Genomic DNA, 20,045 nt, shown 5'->3' with positions numbered 1-20,045 from the left:
GTGTATGTGTATTATGTGTGTAGTGGCGTCAGGCGTCGTCCTCGGTGAGTCTGGGCAGGGTGATGTTGGCCCATGAGCAGGACTACAGAGGGCTGCTAGCTGGCTGTGTGTGTGTCAGTCTGCTGCTGCTGATGTTGCTCACTCTGTTCCTCTGGAAAAGGAGGAACAAACACATTGACGGTAAGTCAGTTTGTGTTATTTTGTGATATATTTTCAACTGTGTGTGCGTGTGTGTGCATGTGTGTGTGCATGTTTGCCCGCCTCTTACTGGCTGTGGGATTGTGAGGTGTTGAGCTGATGGGAGCACTGGTGGAGCGCTCTATCCTTCTCCTTCAATGACTGTGTTCTCTCTCCCTCTGCCACTGCCTCCCTCCTCCTCTCTCTTTCTCTGTCCCCTCCCTTCACCTGTACCCCCTCTCTGCCACTCCACTCTCTTCCCTACATCCTCTCCTTCCCTCTACCTCCTACATCCTCTCCTTCTCTCTACCTCCTACCACCTCTCCTCCTCTCTCCTCTCCTCTCCCTCCTTCCCTCCCTCCTCTCTCTCTCCCTCCTCCTCTCTCTCTCCCTCCTCTCTCTCTCTTCCTCCTCCTCTCTCTCTCCCTCCTCTCTCTCTCTCTCTCATCCTCTCTCCTCTCTCTCTCCCTCCTCCTCTCCCTCCTCTCTCTCTGTCCCTCCTCCTCTCTCTCTCCATCCTCTCTCTCTCTCTCTCTCTCTCTCTCTCTCTCTCTCTCTCTCTCGCATCCTCTCTCTCTCCCTCCTCCTCGCCCTCTCTCCCTCCCTCCTCCTCTCCCTGCTCTCTCTCTCTCTCTCTCTCTCTCTCTCTCTCTCCATCCTCCTCTTTCTCCCTCCTCCTCTCCCTCTCTCCCTCCCTCCTCCTCTCCCTCCTCCTCTCTCTCCTCCTCTCCCTCCTCTTCTCTCTCTCCTCCTCTCTCTCCCCCTCTCCCTCCTCCTCTCTCTCCTTCTCTCTATCTCTGGTTTCCAGATCTGGCTGAGGGTAAGGTTTGGTATGACGGCAGGGCTCACATTCAGCACTTGGATATGTTGGCTAATGCCCGGAGCGTCAGCCCCACTAACGAAATGGTGTCCCACGAGTCTTTGGACTATAGAACCACCCTGCTGGAGGGTACGTTTCCTGACACTACACCACTGGGGCGGTTACTCTGACCCTAAAAACTAACACTAACCCTGTACTAACAACACCTGCCTTTCTTAACCTTAACCTCTAACCTCTAAAGAGATGGCCATCTAACTCTGTGTGTTTTTTATTCTTTGCTTCATACCTGATGCCTATTCAGACCTGGGAAACCAATGACATTAATGTATCGATGGAGGTGAAAACCAGAAGGCACTCCAATGTCCAAGAACTAGAGTTTCCCATCCCTGCCTGCTCCTCTTTCAAAATAACCCTCACATTTTCACTCATTTGCCCTCCCCTGCTTCCCTTCTCCCCCCAATGACATAAAGAACGAATGGGCAGGTCTCAGGTTCTCTCTCTTCCTTTCTGTAACCATGACTCTCTCTTTCTCCGACCTGTCTCTCTGGCATCACTCTGTGATCATGTGACCTATGTTGACCTCTGACCCTGACCCCTGTAGTAATTGACCTTTGGCTATATTGTTTCAGACCAGGGCGTGGAGAGGCCAGAGTCATGCAGGGGGGCTCCCCCTATCTACGGGAGCCATGGGGAGCTGCTGTCCCCCAGATTGGGGCACGGAGGCATGGGTCTGGGGGCAGAGGGGGAGATGGTGTCCCCTCTCCTGTCGGCCCCGGTCCACATCGACCCGTCCCAGCTGCACCCTGACCTCCTGAAGGAGGTTCAACATGTGGTCATCGCCAGAGAACATCTGCTGTTACATTTTAACCAGGTCATCGGCAGAGGTCAGTGGGATGATCATACACGTGTATATACTGTACACACTTCTGATACATGAACACATACACAGGTACAGTGCACGCAAAGACGCCCACATCCATGAACACACGTGCAAACACACACACACACACACACACACACACACACACACACACACACACACACACACACACACACACACACACATACACCTATATCTACACACACACACGTGCACACGCGCACACATACACACACACGCACACACATACACACACACGCACACACATACACACACACATACACCTATATCTCCACACACACACACATACACACACACACACACACACACACACACCTAAAAACACATTACATTAACACAGACAGACACACTTATAAAGCCATTAGGGAACCTGTAGGTCTCTCAAACATATCAGAATCTATCTCCATAGGGGATACACCTAAATACACTTTAGAATCACCTTGTAAGAGCTTAATGACCAACATTATCAAACCACCAGGTTGGACATCCAGACATAAATAATCACCAGACATTATATGTGGTCACCAAGTGGGGTGTTCACTACTTCACTATATCACTATATTAGTTTAAAGGAGAAAGGCCTTTCTCTGTTATTAACATCCCCACAATGTTCGGGGACAATGCTCCTAAAAAACTGCCTCCTCCCCCTTAGCTCAACCCTCGGGGAGGTCTAGGGATTCCTAAAGCAGAATTACGGGGTGGGATGATTTGTACCCGGGTAGCATTGCAAGCTCCATTGTTGATCCGTGTGGTGTAAGCTGAGCCGTCTTTGCATCTGCAGGGATTGTGATGGAAGAACGCCTCAGAGAGTTCTCTACGCTCCTCTAGCTTTAATACCCCAACACCCCTGCAAAGCTGCACTGAACCCTCTCGACCACATATAATTCAATAAGGGCCACGGTAACTCAGAGCTCAGAAAAGGGGAGATATAGCCTCCCACTGCTATGGCTACTACTGTAGGGTGCTGTATGAATGGCCCTCCAGTAAAGGGTTATAGAAGTCACCTAGGCTTCAACCAGTGGTGGGAAAAGAACACAATTGTCATACTTATCATACACAATTGCAAGTAAAATACTACTTGAGTAAAAGTCGAAAAGTATTGGTTTTTAAATATACTTGAGTATCAAAAGTAAAAGTATAAATCATGTAAAATTCCAGACGGCACAATTTTTTTGCTTTTCTAATTTACAGATGGCCAGGGGCACACTCCAACTCAAACATCATTTACAGATGGCTAGGGGCACACTCCAACTCAAACATCATTTACAGATGGCCAGGGGCACACTCCAACTCAAACATCATTTACAGATGGCCAGGGGCACACTCCAACTCAAACATCATTTACAGATGGCTAGGGGCACACTCCAACTCAAACATCATTTACAGATGGCCAGGGGCACACTCCAACTCAAACATCATTTACAGATGGCCAGGGGCACACTCCAACTCAAACATCATTTACAGATGGCTAGGGGCACACTCCAACTCAAACATAATTTACAGATGGCCAGGGGCACACTCCAACTCAAACATCATTTACAGATGGCCAGGGGCACACTCCAACTCCAACATCATTTACAGATAGCCAGGGGCACACTCCAACTCAAACATCATTTACAGATGGCCAGGGTCACACTCCCTCAAACATCATTTACAGATGGCCAGGGGCACACTCCAACTCAAACATCATTTACAGATGGCCAGGGGCACACTACAACTCAAACATCATTTACAGATGGCCAGTGGCACACTCCAACTCAAACATCATTTACAGATGGCCAGGGACACACTCCAACTCAAACATAATTTACAGATGGCCAGGGGCACACTCCAACTCAAACATAATTTACAAATGGCCAGGGGCACACTCCAACTCAAACATAATTTACAGATGGCCAGTGGCAGACTCCAACTCAAACATAATTTACAGATGGCCAGTGGCAGACTCCAACTCAAACATAATTTACAGATGGCCAGTGGCAGACTCCAACTCAAACATCATTTACAGATGGCCAGTGGCAGACTCCAACTCAAACATCATTTACAAATGAAGCATTTGTGTTTAGTGAGTCCACCAGATCAGAAGCAGTAGGGATGACCAGAGATGTTCTGTTGATAGGTGTGTGAATTGGACAATTTTCCTCTGCTGCTAAGCATTCAAAATGTGACAAGTACTTTTGGGTGTCAGCAAAAATGTATGGAGTAAAAAGTACATTATTTTCTTTAAGAATGTAATGGAATAAAAGTCAAAGTTGTCAAAAATATAAATAGTAAAGTACAGATACCCAAAAAAACTACTTAAGTTGTACATTAAATTCATTTTCATTTACACCACTCACTTCAACAAAGAGAAATCTTGCTTTTCTGAGTGACTGACTGCTCCATTGACATGCCACCAAATGACTTAATGGTCTAGAGAATCGGGTGCTTAATCCTCGTGAGCATAGTTCATAAACAAACAAATAGTTTTGGTATCAGGGATTCCTCAGTGTAAAGTGTGCATTGTCTTACATCAAGCACTCAGGTTGTCGCTTATTTGACATCATATTTATTCTTCTTCATACAGGACACTTTGGCTGTGTGTTCCACGGTACCTTGTTGGAGGCTGACGGACAGAAGCAGCACTGTGCCATCAAGTCTCTCAACCGTGAGTACTGCATGACCACAAAGGCACAGTTCACCCCGTCAGTGTTCATTCAAATCTCATTGCTCTGATATGTCACCACACAACGCAACGCCGCAACAACGTTAGAGGGCTTATCTCATCTCTTGGACGTGCTACGGCAGTGTGTCCTGTGGAAGGATGATTGAGATGGATTGGCTCCTGGTGCTGAGGATGACATTAGGGTCCCCCTCTCTCTAATTGTGTAACCTGTCACTTTATCCTGAGAGATGAATGTCCTAGATAAGTCTTCCACAAGACTTCTGGAAGCTCTGCCACTGGGCTGGTGGTAACCCATAGCGATAGAGGGTTACCACTGCCTTGTTCTCTAAGCCTTGGCCTTCTCATTGTGTTAACAGTGACCTAAAGTTCCCCAGGGAGCTTTAAAGAAAATAAAGAAGTTCCCCAGGGAGCTTTAAAGGAAATAAAGAAGTTCCCCAGGGAGCTTTAAAGGAAATAAAGAAGTTCCCCAGGGAGCTTTAAAGGAAATAAAGAAGTTCCCCAGGGAGCTTTAAAGAAAATAAAGAAGTTCCCCAGGGAGCTTTAAAGAAAATAAAGAAGTTCCCCAGGGAGCTTTAAAGAAAATAAAGAAGTTCCCCAGGGAGCTTTAAAGGAAATAAAGAAGATCCCCAGGGAGCTTTAAAGAAAATAAAGAAGTTCCCCAGGGAGCTTTAAAGAAAATAAAGAAGTTCCCCAGGGAGCTTTAAAGAAAATAAAGAAGATCCCCAGGGAGCTTTAAAGAAAATAAAGAAGTTCCCCAGGGAGCTTTAAAGAAAATAAAGAAGTTCCCCAGGGAGCTTTAAAGAAAATAAAGAAGTTCCCCAGGGAGCTTTAAAGAAAATAAAGAAGATCCCCAGGGAGCTTTGTCACTGTCATGGAAAAGGCACATGGTTTGGAGGATATTGTAAGTGATGTCACCATGTTGTTTCTGCAGTAGGCAGATAGTTCTATACATCCAGCTTCACAGCCTCGTTTTCTTAGATATTCTGTGATCTTTCTTTTACTCAACTCTAAATGGCGAGTCGTCTTTCTTTGCTTGTGTGTGTGTCGTCATCTGGTAGTTACAGTGAAAGGGCAGTTTTATCAGACGTTTTATCTTAGCTAAATGAGATTCTGTTTCAAACGAGATTAGAAGAGAAGGGGAGAAAGAGAAAGAGCAGTGACACCAGGAGCACTGATTCGATTGGATAATGGGAGTGTTGTGTAGCAGTAACCTATAGGTTTGGGGTAGGGTCACAGTCCCTATGCTCAGACAGCCTGGAGACTGGCTCCTCATGGGCTTCTAACAGTGGTATATAACTAAGGTTTAGATGGCACAACGGTAAAGAGATAGAGGTTTATGGCTTGATGGCCTGTTTTTGTTAGCGTTTTTGTTGGTGGTCCATCTAACAGCACATGATGAAGCTTTAATGTCAGGTTGCTGTAAAACAGAATGTGTTCTCTTCTCAACAACTTGGTTAAATAAAGGTAATAAATAAATAAACAATCCTGTAAAATCTTGCTGTGTTTAAGGGATTACTGACCTGGAGGAGGTGTCTCAGTTCCTGAAGGAGGGGATCATCATGAAGGACTTCAGCCACCCCAACGTGTTGTCTCTCCTGGGGATCTGTCTGCCCCCTGAGGGCTCTCCTCTGGTGGTGCTGCCATACATGAAGCACGGTGACCTCAGGAACTTTATCAGGGACGAGACACATGTAAGATTTTTATTTGTATTTATTTCACCTTTATTTAACCAGGTAGGCAAGTTGAGAACAAGTTCTCATTTACAATTGCGACCTGGCCAAGATAAAGCAAAGCAGTTCGACACATAAAACAACACAGAGTTACACATGAAGTAAAACAAACATACAGTCACTAATACAGTAGAAAAATAAGTCTATCTACGATGTGAGCAAATGAGGTGAGATAAGGGAGGTAAAGGCAAAAAAAGGCCATGGTGGTGAAGTAAATACAATATAGCAAGTAAAACACTGGAATGGTAGATTTGCAGTGGAAGAATGTGCAAAGTAGAAATAAAAATAATGGGGTGCAAAGGAGCAAGATAAAAAAATAAAGACAGTAGGGGAAGCGGTAGTTGTTTGGGCTAAATTATAGATGGGCTATGTACAGGTGCAGTAATCTGTGAGCTGCTCTGACAGTTGGTGCTTAAAGCTAGTGAGGGAGATAAGTGTTTCCAGTTTCAGCGATTTTTGTAGTTCGTTCCAGTCATTGGCAGCAGAGAACTGTAAGGAGAGGCGGCCAAAGGAAGAATTGGTTTTGGGGGTGACCAGCGCGTGCAACAGGTGGGTGCTGCTATGGTGACCAGCGAGCTGAGATAAGGGGGACTTTACCTAGCAGGGTCTTGTAGATGACCTGAAACCAGTGGGCTTGGCGACGAGTATGAAGCGAGGGCCAGCCAACGAGAACGTACAGGTTGCAGTGGTGGGTAGTATATGGAACTTTGGTGACAAAACGGATGGCACTGTGATAGACTGCATTCAATTTGCTGAGTAGGGTTTTGGAGGCTATTTTGTAAATGACATCGCCGAAGTCGAGGATCGGTCGGATGGTCAGTTTTACGAGTATGATTGGCAGCATGAGTGAAGGATGCTTTGTTGCGAAATAGGAAGCCAATTCTAGATTTAACTTTGGATTGGAGATGTTTGATGTGAGCCTGGAAGGAGAGTTTACAGTCTAACCAGACACCTAGTTATTTGTAGTTGTCCACATATTCTAAGTCAGAACCGTCCAGAGTAGTGATGCTGGACGGGCGGGCAGGTGCGGGCAGCGATCGGTTGAAGAGCATGAATTTAGTTTTACTTGCATTTAAGAGCAGCTGGAGTCCACGGAAGGAGATGTATGGCATTGAAGCTCCTCTGGAGGGTTGTTAAGACAGTGTCCATAGAAGGGCCAGAAGTATACAGAATGGTGTTGTCTGCGTAGAGATGGATCAGAGACTCACCAGCAGCAAGAGCGAAATCATTGATGTACAGTACATTGCGAAAGTATTCGGCCCCCTTGAACTTTGCGACCTTTTGCCACATTTCAGGCTTCAAACATAAAGATATAAAACTGTATTTTTTTGTGAAGAATCAACAACAAGTGGGACACAATCATGAAGTGGAACGACATTTATTGGATATTTCAAACTTTTTTAACAAATCAAAAACTGAAAAATTGGGCTCCGTATAAATGCACCTGCACTGTGATAGTCTCAGAGGTCCGTTAAAAGCGCAGAGAGCATCATGAAGAACAAGGAACACACCAGGCAGGTCCAAGATACTGTTGTGAAGAAGTTTAAAGCCGGATTTGGATACAAAAAGATTTCCCAAGCTTTAAACATCCCAAGGAGCACTGTGCAAGCGATAATATTGAAATGGAAGGAGTATCAGACCACTGCAAATCTACCAAGACCTGGCCGTCCCTCTAAACTTTCAGCTCATACAAGGAGAAGACTGATCAGAGATGCAGCCAAGAGGCCCATGATCACTCTGGATGAACTGCAGAGATCTACAGCTGAGGTGGGAGACTCTGTCCATAGGACAACAATCAGTCGTATATTGCACAAATCTGGCCTTTATGGAAGAGTGGCAAGAAGAAAGCCATTTCTTAAAGATATCCATAAAAAGTGTTGTTTAAAGTTTGCCACAAGCCACCTGGGAGACACACCAAACATGTGGAAGAAGGTGCTCTGGTCAGATGAAATCAAAATTGAACTTTTTGGCAACAATGCAAGACGTTATGTTTGCCATAAAAGCAACACAGCTCATCACCCTGAACACACCATCCCCACTGTCAAACATGGTGGTGGCAGCATCATGGTTTGGGCCTGCTTTTCTTCAGCAGGGACAGGGAAGATGGTTAAAATTGATGGGAAGATGGATGGAGCCAAATACAGGACCATTCTGGAATGGATCCAAAACATAAAGCAAAATCTACAATGGAATGGTTCAAAAATAAACATATCCAGGTGTTAGAATGGCCAAGTCAAAGTCTAGACCTGAATCCAATCGAGAATCTGTGGAAAGAACTGAAAACTGCTGTTCACAAATGCTCTCCATCCAACCTCACTGAGCTCGAGCTGTTTTGCAAGGAGGAATGGGAAAAAATGTCAGTCTCTCGATGTGCAAAACTGATAGAGACATACCCCAAGCGACTTACAGCTGTAATCGCAGCAAAAGGTGGCGCTACAAAGTATTAACTTAAGGGGGCTGAATAATTTTGCACGCCCAATTTTTCAGTTTTTGATTTGTTAAAAAAGTTTGAAATATCCAATAAATGTCGTTCCACTTCATGATTGTGTCCCACTTGTTGTTGATTCTTCACAAAAAAATACAGTTTTATATCTTTATGTTTGAAGCCTGAAATGTGGCAAAAGGTCGCAAAGTTCAAGGGGGCCGAATACTTTCGCAATGCACTATATACAGAGAAGAGAGTCAGCCCAAGAATTGAACCGTTTGGCCCCCCCATAGAGACTGCCAGAGGTCCGGACAACAGGCCCTCCGATTTGACACACTGAACTCTATTAGATAAGTAGTTGGTGAACCAGGCGAGGCAATCATTTGAGAAACCAAGGCTATCGAGTCTGCCGATGAGGATGTGGTGATTGACTGGGTCGAAAGCCTTGGCCAGGTCAATGAATACGGCTGCACAGTATTGTTTCTTATCGATGGCGGTTAAGATATCGTTTAGTACCTTGAGCGTGGTTGAGGTGCACCCATGACCAGCTCTGAAACCAGATTGCATAGCGGAGAAGGTGCGGTGGGATTCGAAATGGTCGGTAATCTGTTTGTTGACTTGGCTTTCGAAGACCTTAGAAAGGCAGGGTAGGATAGATATAGGACTGTAGCAGTTTGGGTCTAGAGTGTCCCCCACTTTGAAGAGGGTGATGACCACAGCTGCTTTCTAATCTTTGGGAATCTCAGATGACACGAAAGAGAGGTTGAACAGGCTAGTAATAGGGGTTGCAACAATTTTGGCAGATAATTTTAGAAAGAGAGGGTTCAGATTGTCTAGCCTGGCTGATTTGTAGAGGTATAGATTTTGCAGCTCTTTCAGAACATCAGCTGACTGGATTTGGGAGAAGGAGAAATGAGGAAGGCTTGGGCGAGTTGCTGTGGGGGGTGCAGTGCTGTTGACCGGGGTAGGGGTAGCCAGGTGGAAAGCATGGCCAGCCGTAGAAAAATGCTTATTGAAATGTTCAATTTATCGGTGGTGGCAGAGTTTTCTATCCTCAGTGCAGTGGGCAGCTGGGAGGAGGTGTTCTTATTCTCCATGGACTTTGCAGTGTCCCAGAACTTTTTGGAGGTTGTGTTGCAGGAAGCAAATTTCTGCTTGAAAAAGCTAGCCTTGGCTTTTCTAACTGCCTGTGTATATTGGTTTCTAACTTCCCTGAAAAGTTGTTTTTGTGTTGGTTAAGGGCAGTCAGGTCTGGAGAGAACCAAGGGCTATATCTGTTCCTGGTTCTACATTTATTGAATGGGGCATGCTTATTTAAGATGATGAGGAAGGCATTTAAAAAAATAACCAGGCATCCTATACTGACAAGATGAGGTCAATATCCTTCCAGGATACCTGGGCCAGGTTGATTAGAAAGGCCTGCTTGCTGAAGTGTTTCAGGGAGCATTTGACAGTGATGAGTGGAGGTTGCTTGACCGCTGTCCCATTACGGATGCAGGCAATGAGGCAGTGATCGCCGAGATCTTGGTTGAAAACAGCAGAGGTTTGTTTAGAGGGCAAGTTGGTTAGGATGATATCTATGAGGGTGCCTGTGTTAACGGCTTTGGGGTGGTACCTGGTAGGTTCATTGATAATTTGTGCGAGATTGAGAGCATCAAGCTTATATTGTAGGATGGCTGGGGTGTTAAGCATGTTCCAGTTTAGGTCACCTAGCAGCACTTGCTCTGAAGATAGATGGGGGGCACACACACATACACAAACTCTAGTCATACAATCACCTTTATAAGTCATAGTGTTTTGGCTGGAATAATGACTGATTTAGGCCATTGCAGCTGAAACATTGTATATTTAAGTACAGGAATAAAGCATGGGAGCAGCATATACTGTAGAGATGTAAGGTCTTCATTTGATCACCATGTTGTTGCAGGAAATGTCATGCACAGCAGACATGCAAACTTGTAGTGTATTCAAGGTTTAAATGGCTTGTAAAGTTTAATTTCCACTTAAAATGTTCAGACTTAATTTGCCCTACCAAAAATGTATCAACCCCTACAAACATTACATTTAGTTATAATCCACATAATACTTCACACTTACTGTTGCTGTAGCATTATTTTCCTGCTGTGAGAAACTGGTCAAATTAAAGTCCTACATCTGTATCGCATGCAGGCCATTCAGTCTTTTTTGTCCTAGCACCAGTGGATACATTTGGGATGTGCATATCACCTAAACACACCCTTCCTTGTTTTCCCAGAACCCGACAGTGAAGGACCTGATGGGCTTTGGTGTGCAGGTGGCCAGGGGCATGGAGTATCTGGCCAGCAAGAAGTTTGTCCACAGAGACCTAGCTGCCAGGAACTGCATGTAAGATCTGGAACCAACTGTCAAATGCAATCTCAGACAGTCAGTGTGTGGAAGTGTAGTCACCATTGTAGGAGAGCTAACGCATTGAGAGCTAACGCATTGTCATGCTATACAATCATGCATACTTTGAGATGTTTTATTTTAATGGGTGCCATTTTGCTCCAACCATTACAGGTTAATAACACTCTAGTAAGAAGGTGTGAATCCAACATGGCTGACAGTTTCCCCTAGCTCTGTAAATCTCCAGTAAGGCTGTGGTTGAAGCTCTCTCTCTCCTCTGCTAGGCTGGATGAGAGCTACACAGTGAAGGTGGCAGACTTTGGCCTGGCCAGGGATGTGTATGAAAAGGAGTACTACAGCATCCACAGCAAGAGTGGAGTCAAACTACCGGTCAAGTGGATGGCCCTAGAGAGCCTGCAGACACACAAGTTCACCCCCAAGTCAGATGTGGTGAGAGCCTACACACACACACACACACGCAGACATGCATGTACACACACCATTATCCACTTATTAATTCACTTACAGTTAAGTGATAATGTCCGAGAAGCCCGTGTTTGGAGGATATATTGTCTTGGACCGGTAAACCGTGCCAACATATCCTCAAACACCGGCTTAGAGGGCATTATTGTCACGATCGTCGTAGTGAGGAGACCAAAGCGCAGCGTGGTGTGAATACTGTACATTCTTTTAATGTAGATGAAAGAACATGACGAACACTAAACAAACAAAATAATAAGACGAACGTGACTGCTATCAATACTGTGTGCAAACATGCAACATCACATAGACAATAACCCACAAACCACAATACCAAACAGGCTATCTAAATATGGTTCCCGATCAGAGACAACAACAAACACCTGCCACTGATTGAGAACCATATCAGGCCAAAACACATAGAAACAGATTAACTAGACATGCAACATAGAATGCCCACTCATATCACACCCTGACCAAACAAAACATAGAAACAAACAACTCAAATAATGGTCAGAGTGTGACAGTACCCCCCATAAGGTGCGGACTCCGGCCGCAAAACCTAAACCTATAGGGGAGGGTCTGGGTGGGCATCTGGCCGCGGTGGCGGCTCTGGCGCGGGACGTGGACCCCACATAGTCATTTCCCTCTTCAAGGGCCTCCTTTAGAGTGGCAACCCTCGCCTCCGACCTGGACTGAGGGGCAGCTCCGAACTGAGGGGCAGCTCCAGACTGAGGGGCAGCTCCAGACTGAGGGGCAGCTCTGGACAGAGGGGCAGCTCCAGACAGAGGGGCAGCTCCGGACTGGCTGACGGCTCTGGCAGCTCCTGGCTGGCTGACGGCTCTGGCGGCTCCTGGGTGGCTGACGGCTCTGGCGGCTCCTGGGTGACTGACGGCTCAGGACAGACTGGTGGCTCTGACGGTTCAGGACAGACTGGCGGCTCTAGCAGCTCAGGACAGATGGGAGACTCTAGCAGCTCAGGACAGACGGGAGACTCTAGCAGCTCAGGACAGACGGGAGACTCTAGCAGCTCAGGACAGACGGGAGACTCTAGCAGCTCAGGACAGACGGGAGACTCTAGCAGCTCAGGACAAACGGGAGACTCTAGCAGCTCAGGACAGACGGGAGACTCTAGCAGCTCAGGACAGACGGGAGACTCTAGCAGCTCAGGACAGGAGGAAGGCTCTGGCAGCGCTGGACAGGCGGGAGCACCTGTAGGCAGAAGACGGAGAGACAGCCTGGTGCGGGGGGCTGCCATCGGAGGGCTGGTGCGTGGAGGTGGCACTGGATAGACCGTGCAGGCGCACTGGAGTTCTTGAGCACCGAGCCTGCCCAACCTTACCTGGTTGAATGCTCCCGGTAGCCAGGCCAGTGCGGCGACGTGGAATAGCCCGCACTGGGCTGTGCTGGTGAACCGGGGACACCATACGTAAGGCTGGTGCCATGTAAGCCGGCCCGAGGAGACGTTACTGGAGACCAGATGCGTAAAGCCGGCTTCATGGCACCTGGCTCGATGCCCACTCTAGCCCAGACGATACGAGGAGCTGGAATGTACCGCACCGGGCTATGCACACGCACTGGGGAGACTGTGTGCTCCACCGCATAACACGGTGCCTGCCCGGTCCCTCTCTCTCTCCGGTAAGCACGGGAAGTTGGCGCAGGTCTCCTACCTGGCTTCACCACACTCCCCGTGTGCCCCCCCAATACATTTTTGGGGCTGCCTCTCAGGCTTCCAGCCACGCTGCCGTGCTGCCTCCTCATACCGGCGCCTCTCTGCTTTCGCTGCCTCCAGCTCTGCTTTGGGGCGGCGATATTCCCCTGGCTGTGCCCAGGGTCCTCAGCGTGGTGTGAATATATTATTTTAATGTAGATGAAAGAACACGACGAACACTAATCAAACAAACAAAATAATAAGACGAACGTGACTGCTATCAATACTGTGTGCAAACATGCAACATCACATAGACAATAACCCACGAACCACAATACAAAACAGGCTACCTAAATATGGTTCCCAATCAGAGACAACGACAAACACCTGCCACTGATTGAGAACCATATCAGGCCAAAACACATAGAAACAGACTAACTAGACATGCAACATAGAATGCCCACTCATATCACACCCTGACCAAACAAAACATAGAAACAAACAACTCAAATAATGGTCAGAGTGTGACAATTATCACTTTTATACAACGCGTTACCAACATATTCAAATAATGATTGACATATTTTCATTCATTTTCATGAATTTATACATACCATTTCATCCTTCCATGTGATATAGTCCTGACACAAATCAAGGGTGGCTACCCAAGCCAGTTGGTCGTTCGTTCTATCGGTTAGGTTGCCAGAGACGCAAACCGGTTGTGAAGTCCTTTGGTTCTATACCAATGGACGCGACCCAGTCGTTCGTTCTAAATGTTCCCCCTTGCTTGCTAGCTAGCCAACTACGGATAACACAGTCACTTCAAACAATGAAGAACAAATAACAGAAAAGTAGCTGCATTTGCATTTGTTTAAGATGTTTTCTAGAGACATTTATTTGGACACATCCATAACAATAAGCTGATGATGCACGATTTTGCCTGGCATAGAAAATGTGCTCTCTCATCAGGACATTGTTCAGAGGAGCTAGCCAACCACATGGCTAACACAATCACTTCAAACTGAAACTGGAAAGACAGCAAACTAGCTCCATTTAGTTTCGTTTGACCTGTTTTTCTAGTCTAACCAAATGCTAGTCTAAAAGAAATGAGAAATTATATCTCAATGCATTTTTCCAGTGTAGATCAAGTTTATAAATTGCCTGGTTGGGCTGATGAGACAGTGAAACAGTGAATAGGCATTTCAACGTCATAGCCTTAGCTTGTGGAATTGACACCGGCTGGAATGCGGTTTTAACCAATCAGCATCCAAGATTAGACCATTCTCTTATCTATTCAAACTCGCACACAACAACACACACACACACACACACACACACACACACACACACACACACACACACACACACAGAAACGCACACAGTATCGATGAGAACCTATGATAATCAGCATCAACCTTAATCTGGCCTGCTACCCTCTCAGCCCCACTCCTTCTTAACAAACCACCACGCTTACTGTTTAATCTCTGGTTAATGTACAGTTTCTGTTTATAAGGTTAGCTTGTTTCTGCTACAGTTTCTATTTATAGGGTTAACCTGTCTATGCTACAGTTTCTGTTTATAGGGTTAGCCTGTCTATGCTACAGTTTCTGTTTATAGGGTTAGCCTGTCTATGCTACAGTTTCTGTTTATAGGGTTAGCTTGTTTCTGCTACAGTTTCTGTTTATAGGGTTAGCTTGTTTCTGCTACAGTTTCTGTTTATAGGGTTAGCTTGTCTATGCTACAGTTTCTACCTCTATAACTCTATTATTTCACAAACGTTAGCTGCATTTAACACTCCTCCTGTCTGTCTGCTCTCTTCAATGAAGGCCGTAAATATGGAAAATATGTTCATTAGGACTGGGGTTGTGTCCGGAATGGCACCCTCTACCCTATATAGTGTGCCACTTTTGATCAGGGATCATAGGGCTCATATGACTCATAGGACTCATAGGACTCATAGGACTTATAGGACTCATAGGACTCATAGGACTCATAGGGATCATAGGACTCATAGGACTCATAGGGCTCATAGGACTCATAGGACTCATAGGGCTCATAGGACTCATAGGGATCATTGGACTCATAGGGATCATAGGACTCATAGGGATCATTGGACTCATAGGACTCATAGGACTCATAGGACTCATAGGACTCATAGGGCTCATAGGACTCATAGGGATCATAGGACTCATAGGACTCATAGGACTCATAGGTATCATAGGACTCATAGGTATCATAGGACTCATAGGACTCATAGGACTCATAGGTATCATAGGACTCATAGGACTCATAGGTATCATAGGGCTCATAGGACTCATAGGACTCATAGGTATCATAGGACACATAGGACTCATAGGTATCATAGGGCTCTGGTCAAAAGTAGGTCATATTATAGGAAATAGGGTGCCATTTCAGACACAGCCTGTAAAGTATTGTGATGTGATCTGATGTGTTATTTGTCCATTTGGTGTTCCGTGTTTCAGTGGTCGTTTGGCGTGTTGCTATGGGAACTGATGACCCGGGGAGCCCCGCCCTACTCGGACGTCAACTCTTTCGACATCACAGTGTTCCTACTGCAGGGGAGACGGCTGCTGCAGCCAGAGTTCTGCCCCGACGCACTGTGAGTAGTGCAAACACATGACACACACACAGACACACAGACAGACAGTACACACACAATCTTGCACACACACAAACACACATACATGTACACTCTTCAAGCTTATACCGCACCACTCCCAGATATAAGACAGATGATTTTATTAATAAAAGTGCACACACACACACCCACACACACACACGCACACTCCCCTGTCCTTCACCTTGACCAATGTACATAGAGGCATGGCTCAGTGCTTCTCATTGGCAGAGACATTGAGATGAACAGAGGCCCATTGTTAACTTAGGTACTGCATGGAGAGAAAGAAAGATATGCAGACAGGGAGAGAGAGAGAGGGAGAGACAGACAGACAGACAGGAAGAGGGAGGGAGGGAGGGAGGGAGGGAGGGAGGGAGGGAGGGAGGGAGGGAGGGAGGGAGGGAGGGAGGGAGGGAGGGAGGGAGGGAGGGAGGGAGGGAGGGAGGGAGGGAGGGAGGGGCAGGTAGTGGACAGGGTAGAGACCAACAGAGAGGGAATAGAGAGAGACACCGACAGGGAGAGGTGGGCAGATATGCAGACAGAGGAAGGGGGAGAGACAGTCATAGAGGAAAAAGATACATATATATATATATATATATATATATATATATATAGAGAGAGAGAGAGAGAGAGAGAGAGAGAGAGAGAGAGAGAGAGAGAGAGAGAGAGAGAGAGAGAGAGAGAGAGAGGCTATAAAGCATGTACAACTACTGAAGTTGAATGTTTAGAAAGGGCACTATAGAGTGAAATCCTCCCTATCTTACCTAGTCTTTGGACAACATTAGGTTTTTAATGGAGGACGTAGATCCTAATACAGATTCAACCAAGCGGAGCACGAAACAGAACAATCCATAACAATTCATGAGTCTATTCATGAACATTGACTGACAGAGAGTATTTCCAGAATTAATGGGGCCCTGTAACATAGCTGTCAAACTTAATATGGCTAGTGGCTACTAGATACCTAAGTAAGCCAAATATATATACCTAAAAACTATATTTCATGTGCATTTAATCTTAACCCCCCTCCTCTAAAACCCACCCCTCAGGTATAACGTGATGGTTGAGTGCTGGCACCCTAGACCGGAGCGGAGGCCTACCTTCTCAGAGCTGGTGTCCCGTATCAAGTCCATCTTCTCCAGCTTCAGTGGAGAGCACTACATACTTCTCAACACCACCTATGTCAACATCGACAAGATGACCCCCTATCCCTCACTCATTTCCTACTCCTCATCCTCGTCCTCTTCCTCTACCCGTCAGGGCCACCCCCTGGAGCGAGACTGTTGCACCTGATGGGGGATGGGGGTGGAGAGAGAGAGAGAAGAAAAGAAAAGAGTGATGGAAGAAAGGAGAGGACATGAGATGAAAGGAGGAGAGGAAAAATAATGTGCTTGACAGAGAAAAAGAAAGAGGGAGTAAATAGTGGGCTTGAGGTGGTGAAGACTTTGGGTCACTGGAGAACGAGTGTATGTGACTAACAGACAGACACTGGACAAACTCGTTGACTGAGAAAAGACAGTTTGAGGATACTGACCTGTACCGTGCGTTCAGTATGTAATGTGTATATATACTGACCGATGAGTGTGTTCAGTACGTATGTAATGTGTATATATACTGACCGATGAGTGTGTTCAGTACGTATGTAATGTGTATATATACTGACCGATGAGTGTGTTCAGTACGTATGTAATGTGTATATATACTGACCGATGAGTGTGTTCAGTACGTATGTAATGTGTATACATACTGACCGATGAGTGTACGCTTGAGGCCTTTATGAACTGTGAGGATGACCTTGGTCTGCCTCTCCTTGACTACATAGAACATGCTCTAGAATATCTAATGACCTTTGACCCTGGTATGACCCTGGAGCCTGAGTTCAGGAGGTCAGGCCTCTTGTCTCTATCGCAGACAATTTGGAGACATGGGAGAACCTTTTCAAAGAACAAAGCCTAAAGAAGCACATTGTGTGTATGAAGTACAAGTGAAGCGCCCAAGATTTGAACGATTCCCTTCCCCAACGAGGGGACCGGTGGATTTTGGAGACATTTCTGCTTGTTACTGGGTGGCATGTGCTTAGAGATATGGCTAAGTGCCAGGCTCCAGCTGTTATTTTTCTCAATGTCAATGAAAGGTGGTGTATTGTAAAGAAACATGTTACACCTTCCTCCTCCGTACTGTCACTGAATGCCCCTCTCCTCCCACTTCTCCTCGCATTCCTCCCTCCAAGCTCCCTGCGCACCGGGACTGAAGGAAGACAAATGATGCCTGCTTTGCCGTTACAATGTGTGCTCCAGCCTCCAGGTGATGTTGTCAGTAACTGAGGTGGTGAAGAGTAGCTGGCGAGAGGACCAATCTGCCACCCGGCCCGTGCGGTGTGTAGCAGCTACACTGGATACTTCTTAAAGTGTAATAATCTTTGATGATTCCCTTTTGATGTGCTTCGTTTTAAATGTCTTGCTGCTTTGTTGCCGTGAGTGACTCACCTATTAGTAATCTGCAGATGTTTCCCAGTTGAAAAGTGTTTTTGTATTTTGGTAGGTAACACTGACTTGAAACGGCCTGTCATAATGTCTACATAGCATGTGTCATAACGGTTTGTGAAAGCTCAGCCTGAAAACGGACATCATCTTTTTGACTTCAGACAGTCAAATGGGGAAAACTGGAGACATGTTTGAACGTTTGATGCGTTTGGGCATCATAATAATAGTGTTATGTCAGTTGAGAAAAGTACTTTTACTGTCAATCATGATAGTATTCGTACAATAGCTATGTCAGCATTTTGAAAGACCACTTCAATGTTAAAATGTTACCATTTTGCGTTTCCTTGGTGACGCGTTTGGCTTTTTACTATGACTGCTGCGATGTAATTAATGATAAGGCCAGCAATGGACAGATATGAATGTTTGTTAAAATAAATGTTTAAAATGCTGTACTATATTTTTTAGAATGCCTTTATGATGAAAATGAGCCTCAATCAATATTGGTCCAATGGTATGCAATAACTGAGCAATGGTGCCACAACAATGAACAAGTCCCCTAAACTAAACTTTAGAAGAACCACTGCCTTTTGTACAAAATGATATTAAAAGGATAGTACCTTTGTGGAGGTGTCTTCTATATGTAGGATTTAACTGGTAAACGTGTGTGTATATACTTTATGACAGGTGACCGTTGTAGGTACAGCACAGTACAAACAAACTAAAGATACTGTACAGTCATTGAACAACTGGAGCTAGCAGGTTCACTTCCTTCACTATAGACTTCTATGTTTTCTATTGGTAACTAAATGGCTTGTAAATCCATGAATTGGTCCATGTTTCTCACTGTCTGTGCAGTGTGAGTGTCTGTATGAGCACTGTTACGGGTTCGTCTATGAAAATAATGATGGTACATATGTTGTTACGTCGTTATGCCGTCTGACAGTCTCAGTGTAATAAAGCTATATTATCAGTGTGAAATATCTTATCATTGTCTGTATGTACATCCTTTAGTTTACCAGGAAAAGTAAATCTCTATTTACAAGGGTGACCTGACGGTGAAATAGTAACAGAATGGTGTCATTATAATGACTACGTTACATCATCTACCTATAGGGTGCATTTCGTAATATCTGTCAACTAAGGAGTCAAGGGGTTTCAGTTTCATTTATTTAACTTTTGCAACAACAAAAAATATCATTATTTAAGCAGGGAGTCATGCTAAGACCAGGGTCTCTTTCGTAGATGAGCCCTGCATGAACACATCAAAACCAGGGCATCTCTTGAGGTTGAGAACCGAGATAGAGAAAAACCTGGAGGTTCTTGCTAAGAGCTGGAGAAAAATTATGTTTTATACGTGCCCAGAATACTGAACATTTTGTTGGGGTGAATGACCCTGTCAGTGGACTGGGCATTGGACTGGGCATTGAGGTTGACTGATTGGAAGTCCTGTTTGGATAACATACAGGAAGTACAACAGCCTTATAGGCTGTACATTTTGTGTCTACTCTATTTTTGTGACGTGGTGAGGTGACCCAGGAGCAGAGAAGAGAACCAGATGAGGAACCAGTGGTTTAGAATAAACTGAAATACTTTCCTGGGAAAAAGTTCAACAGTAGGTACAAAGTAAAACTTGGGAAAACAACAAACACTATGACTTGATAACTCAGTGAGGAGACAGACGCACACAGCAAACAAATCTAGCTTCTGCAAA

General features: G+C 45.5%; 1 protein-coding gene across 2 annotated transcripts in view; it reads left to right on the top strand.

Moving 5' to 3' along the window:
• Positions 1 to 19,319, top strand: part of met (MET proto-oncogene, receptor tyrosine kinase) — an 89,005-nt gene extending 69,686 nt beyond the window's left edge. The window contains exons 13-21 of one of the 2 annotated variants that reach the window (XM_036958804.1): positions 24 to 180; positions 986 to 1,126; positions 1,627 to 1,881; positions 4,465 to 4,545; positions 6,073 to 6,254; positions 10,973 to 11,082; positions 11,367 to 11,532; positions 15,697 to 15,833; positions 16,901 to 19,319. In XM_036958804.1, the coding sequence (XP_036814699.1) occupies positions 24 to 180; positions 986 to 1,126; positions 1,627 to 1,881; positions 4,465 to 4,545; positions 6,073 to 6,254; positions 10,973 to 11,082; positions 11,367 to 11,532; positions 15,697 to 15,833; positions 16,901 to 17,144 (1,473 nt within the window). In that variant the 3' untranslated portion in view covers positions 17,145 to 19,319. The remainder of the gene's footprint in view (positions 1 to 23; positions 181 to 985; positions 1,127 to 1,626; positions 1,882 to 4,464; positions 4,546 to 6,072; positions 6,255 to 10,972; positions 11,083 to 11,366; positions 11,533 to 15,696; positions 15,834 to 16,900) is intronic. The other variant, XM_036958810.1, reaches the window with a different exon arrangement.
• The last annotated feature ends 726 nt before the right edge of the window (positions 19,320 to 20,045 follow it).

This window comes from Oncorhynchus mykiss, chromosome 2 (assembly GCF_013265735.2).
Source record: "Oncorhynchus mykiss isolate Arlee chromosome 2, USDA_OmykA_1.1, whole genome shotgun sequence".
Taxonomy (NCBI): Eukaryota; Metazoa; Chordata; class Actinopteri; order Salmoniformes; family Salmonidae; genus Oncorhynchus; species Oncorhynchus mykiss.
The sequence above is the reverse complement of the archived record's forward strand: the minus strand, read 5'-3'. Positions and strand labels throughout refer to the sequence as shown.